Source organism: Haliotis rufescens, unplaced genomic scaffold (assembly GCF_023055435.1).
Source record: "Haliotis rufescens isolate VD_foot unplaced genomic scaffold, xgHalRufe1.0.p SCAF_13, whole genome shotgun sequence".
In the NCBI taxonomy this organism is placed as follows: Eukaryota; Metazoa; Mollusca; class Gastropoda; order Lepetellida; family Haliotidae; genus Haliotis; species Haliotis rufescens.
In genome coordinates, this window is record NW_025963813.1 from 36,268,947 (window position 1) to 36,283,024 (window position 14,078).

General features: G+C 46.2%; 1 protein-coding gene across 1 annotated transcript in view; it reads left to right on the forward strand.

The window, feature by feature from the left end:
* LOC124152543 overlaps nt 1-11,579 on the forward strand; it is a 29,548-nt gene extending 17,969 nt beyond the window's left edge. Inside the window, exons 3-4 of the mRNA XM_048394491.1 lie at nt 8,715-8,756; nt 9,812-11,579. Coding sequence (XP_048250448.1) covers nt 8,715-8,756; nt 9,812-10,932 — 1,163 coding nt within the window. The 3' untranslated portion in view covers nt 10,933-11,579. The remainder of the gene's footprint in view (nt 1-8,714; nt 8,757-9,811) is intronic.
* The last annotated feature ends 2,499 nt before the right edge of the window (nt 11,580-14,078 follow it).

Consider the following 14,078-nt stretch of genomic DNA (forward strand, 5'->3'; position numbering starts at 1 on the left):
ATGTGAGAAGACCAACCAATGCCAAGCTGGAGTGGAATTCTTCCAGGACATTCAGGAAATTCTTGTCTTGAGCCATATGGTAAACACTTGAAAGGAATGATAAATGGGACTTATTGTCTTTAAATGTGGACCCAAACACCAAATGGAAAGTTCACAATTCTACTAACACAATGCAGCAGAGATAGAGTCTAACTGGTATCCCCACATCCTGGTTCCTGTTCATCCATGGCAATATAGAAAGAAAAGGAGGATTGAGGGAAAGTAAGTTCTCTGAACTGGTGAACATACTCCGTAGGTACTGTCAAGCGAACAGTTATCACACTCTGTTATGAGTATTGAAGAATAGGATGAAATTGCATACTGCATCAGGAACCATCATGTGAACACTGTTCAATGTGCAATATACTATAGGCATATGAATAAAAGAAATTGATAATTTGATTGTTGCTTATGTTTCATTTGCCAGCTGTGTAAATGGGGATGTTTCATGATTTTGCCTCAGTTTAATAGCCACACTTATCTTATGAAACCATGCATTGCTTGGGCATCTCAAGATAAATAACACGTTTCCTTTGCTCTGAAAACGTCTGATGACACATTGATCTGTTATGTCAAAGGTCAAAGTCACAACCAGACAAGAACTTTGTTTGTGGTCTAACTCTTCCTTTGGACAGGGGTCGAAGTTGGAAAAAGGTCGTGTGTGATCTATATATAATACATTTTCCCCTAAATTGCCTTTTCTGCAGAAGTCTTAGTAACTCTTATGCATATACTGGTTACATTACTTCCATATTTTGGTCAATGATATGTTGAATTCTACCAAAGGACTGCATATTTGGTTTATGTGCTGGATAGCTCTTTGAAATGTTTTTGAAATATTTATCACTGATATTGAAGGTCAAATTCACACTCAAAAGTGATAACTCTTGAAGGGTTGAAGTGTAAGATCAAGGCAATGGTGAAGGGGTCATTCATAAAGTATTTCTGCAATTATAACTAAAATGCCTATTTCTGGAGATATTTGTGAAGTATTAAGCACATAGTTGTTATATTATTTGAATACACATATATGTGCAGTGGTTACAACTCCAGTGTCAAATTAACTCTCAATCCCTTTTAATAAAAGAATTCACAGTAGCTGAGGAAGAGCTTACTGTAGTACGCTAAAACTAGGGTTAGGCAAATTTCAATGAAGTTAGTATTTTGGATATAACAAGTACATGTACGGTTACAAATAGTCTTATTATCATCTCACTAGGACTAAAGGCCCAAGTGAGCACATTGTCAATGACTTTTTCTTTTTCTTAGTACAAACTGGAAGTCTGGACATGAAATTTAAGGATATCATTATACGAGAACTGATGTTTGTTCATTAAATAGCATTAACATCTGAAAAGGACAATATATGAAATTGAACAATTGTCTTCTCCAAAAATGTTTTAGGAGGATATTTATCATTAAAGTAACCCAGAATATTACAACAGCTACCTGTAATGCACAGGCTAACATTTTTTACCAGAAGCAAGTCCTGAAGAAAATTTGCATCCGGATACCTTCCGGAAACCTTCCGGAAACCCTCCAGATGCCTTCAGCAACCTTCAAATTGCTTGGTATTTTCAAGTTAATTTTTTTATGTGTTTCACACTTAAGTGAACAAAATGCACCCCCCAAATTTTGACATCTTTTTTGGAAGGTTTCCGGAAGGTATCCGGGCCAGATTTAAAAATGGGTAGGTATCCGGAAGGTTTCGGGAAGGTTTCCGGAAGACGGAAACCTACACTTTTTTTGCTGTGCTGCAGCCTGGTGTCAATGTGGCCTTCCGGAAGCAGTTGACTGTAGCCTGGTGTCCATGTGGCCTTCCGGCAGCAGTTGTCGTAAGTTGACTGTAGCCTGGTGGCGATGTGGCCTTCCGGTAGCAGTTGTCGTAAGTTGACTGCAGCCTGGTGTCGATGTGGCCTGTCGGTAGCAGTTGTCGTAAGTTGACTGCAGCCTGGTGTCGATGTGGCCTGCAGGTAGCAGTTGTCGTAAGTTGACTGCAGCCTGGTGTCGATGTGGCCTTCCGGAAGCAGTTGTCTTGAATTGACTGTAGCCTGGTGTCCATGTGACCTTCCGGAAGCAGTTGTCTTGAACTGACTGCAGCCTAGTGTCGATGTGGCCTTCCGGTTGCAGTTGCTGTAAGTTGACTGCAGCCTGGTGTCGATGTGGCCTTCCGGTAGCAGTTGTCCTGAGTTGACTGCAGCTTGGTGTCGATGTGGCCTTCCGGTAGCAGTTGTCCTGAGTTGACTGCAGCTTGGTGTCGGTGTGGCCTTCTGGTAACAGTTGTCGTAAGTTGACTGCAGCCTGGTGTCCATGTGGCCTTCCGGTAGCAGTTGTCGTAAGTTGACTGCAGCTTGGTGTCGGTGTGGCCTTCCGGTAGCAGTTGTCGTAAGTTGACTGCAGCCTGGTGTCCATGTGGCCTTCCGGTAGCAGTTGTCATAAGTTGACTGTAGCCTGGTGTCGGTGTGGCCTTCTGGTAGCAGTTGTCATAAGTTGACTGCAGCTTGGTGTCGATGTGGCCTTCCGGTAGCAGTTGTTATAAGTTGACTGCAGTTTGTTGTCGGTGCGGCCTTCCGGTAGCAGTTGTCCTAATTTGACTGCAGCCTGGTGTCCATGTGGCCTTCCGGTACCAGTTGTCGTAAGTTGGCTGCAGCCTGGTGTCCATGTGGCCTACTGGTAGCACTTGTGCGTTGACTGCAAGGTCACCTTTCCGAAAACATGGTTATTTTTTTAACTTATCCTGCATTACTCCGTATTGCATTTACTGCTATGTTTGACAGAGAGACGAACTGTGTGAGATCCAGCTGCTGAAGAAAGTTGTCCCAACCAGCCCAGGAGGCAGCGCCCTCTCACAGTCGGCACGTGACCCGGAAGTCATGACGTCACACCAAAAGACATAACTGCTTTGTCACCTCCACGGACGGACGTACTTTGTATCCCTTGTGGAAATTAAAGCTTATTATTTGTTTTTTATATTTTGCGTGTTTCTACATTCATTATATGCTGCTACATTGTTACCTGTTATGGGCCGTGACCTTAGGGTCTTCCCATTCGTAAATTGTAACGTTTATCGCTCGTCTGTGGCTCACGTCACAGTAATTTACGGGCGCAATGTTGTTCCCGCCATTTTGTTTTCTTTCCCGCCATTTTGGCCATTCACCACGTGGCCACGTAATGTCGTGTTCTGCGTTTTGAATTCTCTCTTTGGCTTGGGTAATACATTACATTTATGTATGTTGTTTTGGTGTGCTTAAAGCCTTGCCTTTTCGCTACCTCTAAGCGTAATTGTTTCTTCTCATAAACTTCAATATAATACGAAGTTTATGAGTTACATTATGTCTCCCGTACTCTGTGGTTTTGCCACATGGTTACGTGTTTGCTTAAGGCTTTGCCTTTTCGCTCCCTTTTAGCGTACTTGTTTATCTCATAAACTTTAATAAAATATACTGTTTTTGAGTTACTTTATGCTTCCCATACTTTGTGATTGGCCACACATTATGCTTCCCGCACTTTGTGGCTTTGCCACATAGTTATGTTTTGCTTAAATTCCAGATTTTCTGCCTCGCTGCACTTGTTGCCGCGGGAACAAATCTGGCCGGGGCCGCCCCTTTCTGCCGTGATTGTACGACGCCCTGTACTTTCACAAGGCAGTGCCGATGTTGCAGTCATTCGTTGCTGTGATCCTTCAGCTGTGAAGGATCCTCCGGCGCTTCTGATGACGCGGCGCCTCCGGCGCCTCTGATGACACGGCGCCTCCGGCGCTTCTGATGACGCGGCGCCTCCGGCGCCTCTGATGACACGGCGCCTCCGGCGCTTCTGATGACGCGGCGCCTCCGATGTCTCGGCGCCTCTGATGACACGGTGCCTCCGATGTCTCGGCGCCTCTGATGACACGGTGCCTCCGATGTCTCGGCGCCTCTGATGACACGGCGCCTCCGATGTCTCGGCGCCTCTGATGACACGGTGCCTCCGATGTCTCGGCGCCTCTGATGACTCGGCGCCTCTGATGACTCGGCGCCTCTGACTCGGCGCTCCCGGCGCCTCCGATGACTCGGCGCCTCCGGCGCCTCTGATGACTCGGTGCCTCCGGCGCTTCCGATGACTCGGCGCCGCTGATGTCTCGGCGCTCAACAAGCTTCATGACTTGTTCATGACAAGCTGATGACTCGGCGCTCCCGGCGCCTCCGATGACTCGGTGCCACCGGCGCCTCTGATGACTCGGCGCCGCTGATGTCTCGGCGCCTCTGATGTCTCCGCGCTCCGGCGCCTCCGCATCCTCTGATGTCTTCGGCGCTCAACAAGCTTCAGATCAACAAGCTTTATCAAGCTCAGATCAACGAGCCGACCATCCGATCTTCTACTGCGGCTTAAGGGGCACCATCGGCAATCGCCTCCCCGGCGCCACTGCCCTCTTCTCTTGCTGCCGTCTCATAACTCGTCACACGGAGAAGCATGGTGAAACAACTGTCGCCGCTCCTGTCGCTACTCTCCCGTCGGTCTTCGGGATCGTGACTATCGTACTACTTCCTGGGTGGAATCATTTCAACCAATAGACAGTTGGTCTGATTCAGCTTGCCCACTGAGACGTTATCCATAATCCCGTCGTTTAAAGCGCTATGATTCCGGAGAGATGACCTGCGGGTTTCCATCGAAACAGAGCGCCATGTGAACAGCGTCTGTATCAGATTCGATGACGACATCCACTTACAAAGAGTTTACTTCGTCGACATCGCAGACATCAACGCTGTTCTACCCTACCCTAGCGCCAGCGTTCCTGAGAGAGACTCTTCCTCGGCGCTCCCCGGGTTTTACACGACGCCCATGGGGTTCCGTGTTTTATCGCAAAACTCGGGTACACCACTTGATCGTCTCTCACACAGTTCATTGAGGATTGTCTGTGTGTGGAGTTTGCACCTCAGTTCCGACTCCAAGGCGGTTTTCTCGGCTACTGCGCAGAGTGATTTACATGTCATGTGTCAAGTACTCGGACTGTCAACAACTCCGACCGGATTTAGGTCAACTTACCATGGCAAGGGGTGCCATGTATTTCTACAGATTGGTTTCCATGTCTACCTGTACGCTTGGTGATACCACTCAACCAGGCGCCTGTCGCAGTCCATCCATGCACGGATGTTGGAAACAATAGACCTCCTCTACCAACACGGCTGTCACGAGGAACCTTGTTTCATCAACCCTTCGCTATAAGAACGATAGCGCCTATAGGCGTTCAAGGGATGGAAAAGATCGCCTTCCTTCGTCCGGTTTGATCTTTTCGACTACGACACCTTCCTATCTTCCGCCTTGACTACCGGACACAGTGTCGATTTGATACTTAAAGTCCCTCGGCCGTCCCACTGACCCCTGTTGCATACCTGCCTCGTATCGTGTTGTCGTCCTCCATCGTCACCTCGATATAAGAACAGGAGTACTTATACGCCGCTTCAGGGATGAAAACGATCTCATTACTTCGTGCAATGGCCATATTGCCTCGACTTCCTACTACCCGGTTACGTCGATGCCCCGGCGGTCGATTGTGAAGCTAGTTTACTTCGTCTACTTGGGGTTGGCTCGCAGGCGATCACACCTTTTTCCGAATCGTACCGACGGTACGCAATCGCAGACCCCTGTTGCTGACTACCTCCCCTGCCACCTTGTCAGTGGCTAGTGGCCCACGCCAGCCCACATTGTGACCACCTGTGATCCAGAGATCAACACCATAGGCACAGCAACAGCCTCGAGATAAATGCTTATCCAGGACGGCACTTGCTGACAGTGCATTCTCGGTCACGCCCTGTTGATCGTGTCCACTGACGACGTCACCGTAGTGTGGTGTTTGCGGACCCAGAGTTCTCGCCCCTCTCCCGGCGCTACAAACTCGACCGGCGCCCCCGAGAATCACCATCTAAGGCGTTCCAGGCGCCTCAAGCTCTCCGACGCCTCACGCTCTCCGGCGCCTCGGGCCAGACTATGTGAAACGGTCGACACCCCAACCCTAGATCTGTTTGCCTCATATCTGAATGTGGCCAGCAGTCGTCTTCCATTCCACCTGTGCCGGATACGACCGCTGTGGCAGTCGAAGCCTTCCATCGTTCCTGAGAAGGATTACGCGCGTACGCTTTTCCGACTCCGGTTCTCCCTCCCACGGTTCTTCAGAGATCCAGGCCACTCGACCCCTGCCATTGACTTTGGTCTCGCCTTATTGGTCAGCCAGAAGTTGGGTTATCGACCTCCGAAACATAGCCAGAGACAACCCCTGGAACTTCCGGTGTGGTCCAACCTTCTGCTCCATCCACACGGTCTGTTGCCACACCCTCATACCCGCATGTTATCGTCTGCACGCCTGACACACATGCAGAAAGCCAAGGGCTATTCGGCTAGAGCGACCAAGGCTATTGCTTCAGCCCACCGTCCATCTACAGGGGGACTGTATGCTGATAAATGATGCTTGTTCCAGGCATTTTGTTCTGACAAACACCAGGATCCGATGACAGCGTCACCGCAGATCCTGGATCAGTTCCTTCTGTACTTGTGTAGCACCCATCGGTTGAAGGGCTTACCACCCCCACATACCTGGTCGCCATCTACTCCTTTCTGGCCATCCCGGACGATCGGAGAAAGACGAAAATTCCCGACCTACGGGCCTGGCTGCGCTCGTTCAGTCTTGAAGACCTGAAGACCAAGTTCGGACCGCCTGCGTTGGATCTGAATGTGGTCTTCAATGCCCTTCGAACCACTCCCCTCGTCTTCCTTCTTCGACCTTAAGTAGAAGACGGGTGTTTCTACTGGTTTTGACTACTGCCGCTCGAGTCCATGTACAGCACGCCCTCGACGTCTCCCATGCCCGGTTCGAATGCGGTACCCAGGGCGCCGTTCATCATGGACCGTACTGGGACGTCAGCGTAAAGACTCAACTCCCAGGACAGCCTGATAGATCATTCCTTGTCCCCTCCCCCCTCGTCCAGTGTGGGTGCCGAGGATGAGGATGAGCGTCATTATGCCCAGTAAGGGCACTGAAGGTTATTCTACGATCTAAAGACTGCCGCAAGTCTAGGAAACACCTTTTTCTGCCGGTCTCCCCTTCGTCGCTGTCGTTGGTCAGCCGGAATACTTTTCCCTGTGGCTCCGGGCGGTCATCCTTAAAGCGTATGAGCCGCCGGATTGGACCCTCCCCCCAAAGGCTATTACCTGAAATAAAATGAGATCAGGGCGATCGTATTTACACTGGTTCTTCACGGTATACTGTTCCATCCCGTCGTTCAGGGAAGCCTGTTCGTGGCGATCGGACACCGCCTTCACCAACCACTACTTCCGTGATGTAGCCTTGAAAGTTGTCGCCGGCGTTCACAGTTTTGGTCCCTGGTTGTAGCCCAACAGGTCATCTATCTCCGACGCCACTGATTCTCCGATACCCTGAGCGGGGCCCGTCGACCTTTCTGGTGTTTATCACCCCAGACGAGACGGCTCTCTTGCGTTCCGCATTCGCTCTTAGGTCAGTTTTAGTTTTGGGTTACCCGACTCATTCTATTGCTGTCACCTATCCGGGTTTTACTTTTTGCATCAACTCTCGTTTCCTGACGACAGGAATGGTAGTAGATGTGGACACCGGCGCCGACGCCAACGCCGCTGCTTCTATGGTACCTGAGCGGTGCCCGTCGACCTCACCGGTGTTCCTTGCCTCCAGCCTAGAGGGCTCTCCTGCGTTTCGCATTCGATCTTGGGATTGGTCGTAGATTTTGCCGCCGACGCCGCTGATTCTTCGATTCCCCGAGCGGGGCCCGTCGAACCTCAGATTAGCTCTAGGTTCTACTGCGTTTCGCTTTCGCTCTTCGGTAAGTTATATATTTTGGCTACACGCCTCATTGTATTTCGGTTACCTATTCGGGCGTTTCGTTTTTGCATCGACTCTTGTTTCCTGAAGAAAGGAATGGTCGTAGATGTTCCGGTCATCACTTGTATGCGGTGCGGATTCATCGGACCTTGACGAGGGTTTAATATGGTTCACATCTGCAAGTATGCCCACCGGCCAAGCCGTCTGATAAAGATGCAATACGGAGTAATGCAGGATAAGTTAAAAAAATTTAGTAAAATCTAAATATTTTTTACATTTGTATACTTATCCTGCATTACGAAGTCTAAGTGCCCTCCCTTTCGCTACGCTACCTCCCCACGAAGTTTCAGATGTTATGTTTAAAGCAGTTATGTCTTTTGGTGTGACGTCATGACTTCCGGGTCACGTGCCGACTGTGAGAGGGCGCTGCCTCCTGGGCTGGTTGGGACAACTTTCTTCAGCAGCTGGATCTCACACAGTTCGTCTCTCTGTCAAACATAGCAGTAAATGCAATACGGAGTAATGCAGGATAAGTATACAAATGTAAAAAATATTTAGATTTTACTAAGATTGTTTTTTCTATTTTCTACTCTTTTCTTTCTTTGTATGGACTCTTTAGTATTTTTCATAATTATCAAACAAATATATATTTTCGAGCAGGATCACTGCCAATTGCAATGCCGCACAAAACAGACTGCTGCGTGTGAAACATTCAAAACACAACAAAAAGTTTATTTGATAAAGCATTATGATCGCCAACTTATTAACTTTGGTCATCTACTTATGAAATACAACTAAACGGCTTACAGTTCATGGCGATGTTTAAGGTAAATATCTTGTTTGTTCACAGATGGCATGTTCAACATTGATAGTGAAACAGAAGAGTTGACAGGTAATTAACCCTTACAAACTTGGATGTAGGTAATATGTATGAATTGTGTTAAGGTATGTCTACGCCAGGCGTTGGTTCCACAAAACGTTGACTGGCTTGTGAGGCATATATTATAATTATTGTATTTAGAAAAATATGATCAAGTTAAATGTGAAGTGATTACCACAAAAATAGTGGGTGTGAAAAACAGTCTGGATTAGACAAACCAATGATTGATAGCATGAGTATACAATTCACATACTCTCAGTACGATGATACGCAATGTGGAAAGCCTAATCACCCGATCGAATGTATTCGCCCCTTAACGCTAGCAATTGGATCGGTTCTGACAACATATCCTTATCCTGGATCTACGTGTTCATTTTCTATATTCAGTAGTGTTCTGTAATAATCTATGGTTTTAAACTGCTAATTAAATTTGCTTTACATTTCTGTCAGTTATATTATCTCTGTTTTATGATTCGTTGAAGGGCTAATAAACTCAGGACCGCAATCCCCCTGCAGGTTGCCTTAGTGGGGAATGATGTCCAATGGGGACTTCCCCTGACCGCCCGACCCGTGAAAACCCGGGGTAGAAGCGATCTTCAGCAACCCATGCTTGCCGTAAAAGGCGACCATGCTTGTCGTAAAAGGCGACTAACGGGATCGGGTGGTCAGGCTCGCTGACTTGGTTGATGCATGTCATCAATACCAATTGCGTGGGTCGTTGCTCATGATATCAATCACTGGATTGTCTGGTCCAGACTCGATTATTTACAGACCGCCGTCATATAGCGGGAATATTGCTGAGTGCGGTGTTAAACAACAAACCAACCAACCCCTCACTGCCCTGTGTACATGGTCATTTTCACATGCAATATGTGGAGCATCTTTTCGTGTTGCAATAATGTAATCATTCTACATTATATAACTGGGTGAATGGAGGATGACACTGAATTCGCTGGTCAACCAGTTCCTAGTGCCAGTTTCAGTTCGAAGTACTATAACATGAATATGTTTGGTACTCAGTGATATACAGATGTTCGTAGTTTAATCGTGGCAATATTATGTTGCAGTTGGATGCCAAGTCTGCACGTCAATAGGACACAGGTACGAAGACGAACACAAGGGAGGTCGTCAGCACGCTAAGATACAACTACATGCAGGATACAGCATCACACGGGGAAGGAAAAGCAAAGAAAAGTCTTCAGTTCTGGGGAAAGTAGCAAAAGCAGTGTCAGCTTTACGTAACAGTGGCGGGGGAGTGTTGCTGGTACACTTGGAGGGGATTTCACCAGAAGATAGGTGTCTCGAGTACTTTGATGAATTTGTAGTAAAGACATTCACGAACTTACTTGAAGGTGGGGAACTGTATACTGACTCATATGAACGTTATTTCCTCAACGAGAAACCGAAATTCACAGACGCGCGTGACTTTCTTGTAGTTGACGTTAACAAAACAGCTGGTGTAGCAACAGTTGATTTCAACACTAAGGCAAGCAATGACAATGAGAACCTGGTTGTAACATCACTGAACCTTTTGGAAGTATTGAATAAAACAGAAACAAATACGAAGAACCAAGCTTCTCTTAGGAACCTGCCAGATAATGTGAAAACATTTCATGAGAATCGACATATACAGTTGAAAGCATTTAAAGACAACACTGAAGAGATTCAGCGGAAACAAGCTGATGTGGGAAAATTGACTGATCATATCTGGCACACTCTTAAGCTGAAAGACAATATAACTTCTATGTCAAAGCTGGTTCAAGGTGGGTCATACTACTTGGGTGTTAACGAAAAGAAAGCTGTCACAGAGGGAGGTTATCAAACAAAGGTTGCAGACATTGTTGGTTTCAAGCTACACGTGAGTCAGGCATCCTTGATAGAGAGTATCTACAGGAAGGTTGAGACTGATCTGTCTATATTGACAAAGCAGGGCAAGTTTACAGACGCTCCTAGAAACCTGATAAACATAGAATTCTACCCTATCCAACAATCTGAGCTATTTGTTTTGGAAGTAGCTATTCGATATTGCGACGGGGTTGTTTTTTATGATAGACAAGGGCCGAGATCCTACATTCTCGATGAAAAAAACAAAACTGTAAGAAGAATGAGCAATGATGAATGGCTTCAGAAATTATCAAGTACTCCTGCTTTGAATGCAACATTTCTTAAGCTTCAGGTGTGTCCATGATGTGAAATCGTTCAAAAAACAAAGAAAGAGCAATTTCCTTTCCAGTGATTTTCCTACCTAAACAAGACCAGTAAAACATCTTCATCTGTTTCATATAATAGATGCACGCAGACAGATTCAGAGTGATATAAACCTCTCTACAAAACTATATGACAAGAGGGATGACGTCAACTTTCCAATAGTTAACTTTTTCCCTTCAGCTGTACTCAAGCAGCACCATCAGCTGTACTCAAGCAGCACCATCAGCTGAACACAAGTAGCACCATCAGCTGTACTCAAGTAGCACCATCAGCTGTACTCAAGTAGCACCACCAGCTGTACTCAAGCAGCACCATCAGCTGTACTCAAGTAGCACCATCAGCTGTACTCAAGTAGCACCACCAGCTGTACTCAAGCAGCACCATCAGCTGTACTCAAGTAGCACCACCAGCTGTACTCAAGTAGCACCATCAGCTGTACTCGAGTAGCACCATCAGCTGTACTCAAGCAGCACCATCAGCTGTACTCAAGTAGCACCATCAGCTGTACTCGAGTAGCACCATCAGCTGTACTCGAGTAGCATCACCAGCTGTACTCAAGCAGCACCATCAGCTGTACTCGAGTAGCACCACCAGCTGTACTCAAGTAGCACCATCAGCTGTACTCAATTAGCACCATCAGCTGTACACAAGTAGCACCATCAGCTGTACTCAATTAGCACCACCAGCTGTACACAAGTAGCACCATCAGCTGTGCCCAAGTAGCACCACCAGCTGTACACAAGTAGCACCATCAGCTGTGTCCAAATAGCAGCACCAGCTGTACTCAAGTAGCACGATCAGCTGTACTCATGTAGCACCACCAGCTGTACACAAGTAGCACGATGATCTGTACTCAAGCAGCACCGCCAGCTGTACTCAAGTAGCAGCATCAGCTGTACAAAAGTAGCACTATCAGCTGTACTTAAGTAGCAGCATTAGCTGTACTCAAGTAGCACCATCAGCTGTACTGAAGTACCACCATCAGCTGTACACAAGTAGCACCGCCAGCTGTACTCACTAGACACCACCAGCTGCACTCAAGCAGCACCATGTCCGACAGCAGTAGTGACACCTCAGTCGGGTCAAGCCCATACCAGTCTGACCAGGAAGCCATGACATACGTCATGGTTGGAGAAGACACAAATACAGGTAGGAAATTAATTGTCAATCCTATGAATCATGTCACCCCAGGGATACAGGTAGGAAATCAATTGTCAACCCTATGAGTCATGCCCCCCAGGGATACTTTAACTGTCATTCTACCATGAATTTGGAATTTACTCGATTCTGATTGGTCAATCAGAGGCTATTAAATCACAATAAACCCCCTCTGATTGAAACAGCTGGTTTGACGGCCGCATCACCGTGGAAGCTAATATTCATAGAATAGTACTATTTTCTGTCATTGTCGGTAGGCATATTTAAATAACTATATCTACAATTACAGGTTACAAAATGCACATGTGCGGTTACTACAATATTCAAAGGATGTGTGGCAATACATTTCGTGCAGAAAAACACGACATAAATCAACAAAGGGAATGTATTTACGTTTTGGAGACAACAGAGAGCTTGAAATTTTGGCGCTTTTCTATATACGACTGTGACGTCATATATTTTGCGTCACAATGTGCGATATGACGTCATAATGGTGACGTGAGAAGTAGAGCGAAAGACTTGCAAAGCTTCCTTTGTTTTCTTAGGGATGGCCACCTCATGTTAGTTTACCAAGTTGCCGTACTTATATGCTTTTAATGCCTGTCATATGTTCGAGTGAAGTATTACGGAGTAAACAAACTGCTTGAGTATATACAGCACCATATTTTGTTCGGTGATTCCGTAATTCAGATCGATAACCCACTCAAAACACTGAACTCAACCCATGCCGCTTCACTCAGTATATTTGCTAACACCAAAGAGTTCGCGTTTTATTTAGTCATTGTAGAATGGAGATAAACGTACTGTGTTTTCAATGTAGAGCTAGGTTACCTGTAGATTTAACCGCGCTAAATTTAGCGTTCGGTTCCAAATTCAATTTAGCGGGGTTAAATCTACAGGTAACCTAGCTCTACATTGAAAACACAGTATGTTTATCTCCTAATTTAGCACTGTGCTTTGAATCTCGGAATAACACTCGGTCCTTCGCACCGACGGGGTCCCGGCTGTGCAGTCAAAATGGTTCGTTTTCCTTGATCTACCAGCTGAATTTATATCCTGTCGTCACCATTTTGGAAGAGGGAAATCAGAGTGTTCGCCAAAGACGTTTATGTCTGCTTACATGTCAGTAACAGTTTCGAACGAAGGGCAAGGTCCCCATCGGAATAAGAAAAGACAACCGTCATCTACTCACAGCATTTTGCGCTTGAAAATAATATGGAACGTTATTTTCACATTTGTGATGTTTGGGCCACACAAAAAACAGAAGTCAGGTACACTTCCATGGAGTTTTTGAATGATTTGTATCGGAACTGTTCACTTTGAAAGCCACCTTCGGAAGCCATGTCATAAAATACGCTTCGAATGGGGGCACTGATGGCACAACCGGGGCTTCCAGCTTATATAACGTCTGTAGTAGCTCTGTGTTTAAATAATATTGAATGCAAAGCGAATTTGATGCGTGTGACGACGATCGTGTTTGGTCTGATAAAGTGTGTGTCAATGTCTCTCGCCTAGTTGTAAAAATGAATGACGTAGTTCCGGTGAGACTGAGGTCACGGTTATCGAATCAAAACGAATAAAACGACGTCAACCTTGTACGACTCATGTGACTTACAGATTTAGTATCTTACCATCTGTATCTTCACCACGTCGGTAATAAATCTTGGTATCTATGTCACAGCTACATGTACACTGAGATGGGGGAAAACCTGTCTACACTTATCACAAGCTGAGAAAGTTACTCTTCATCTATTAAGGTGTATTAAGCGTTATTAGCACAATGTAAATATATCAATGTTCGTGTTTGACAGAATGATCGCACCTATTGTAATCTACGCCTCAGACGTTTGACGATATCAATATGTAACGTGTTTTTAAACAGTGCAGTTATAGGAAGGTAGATCTTCCCGTTATTTCTACTGTATGTTATGAAAATGCATATCCTACTGGAAAAAATTGTTGTCCATG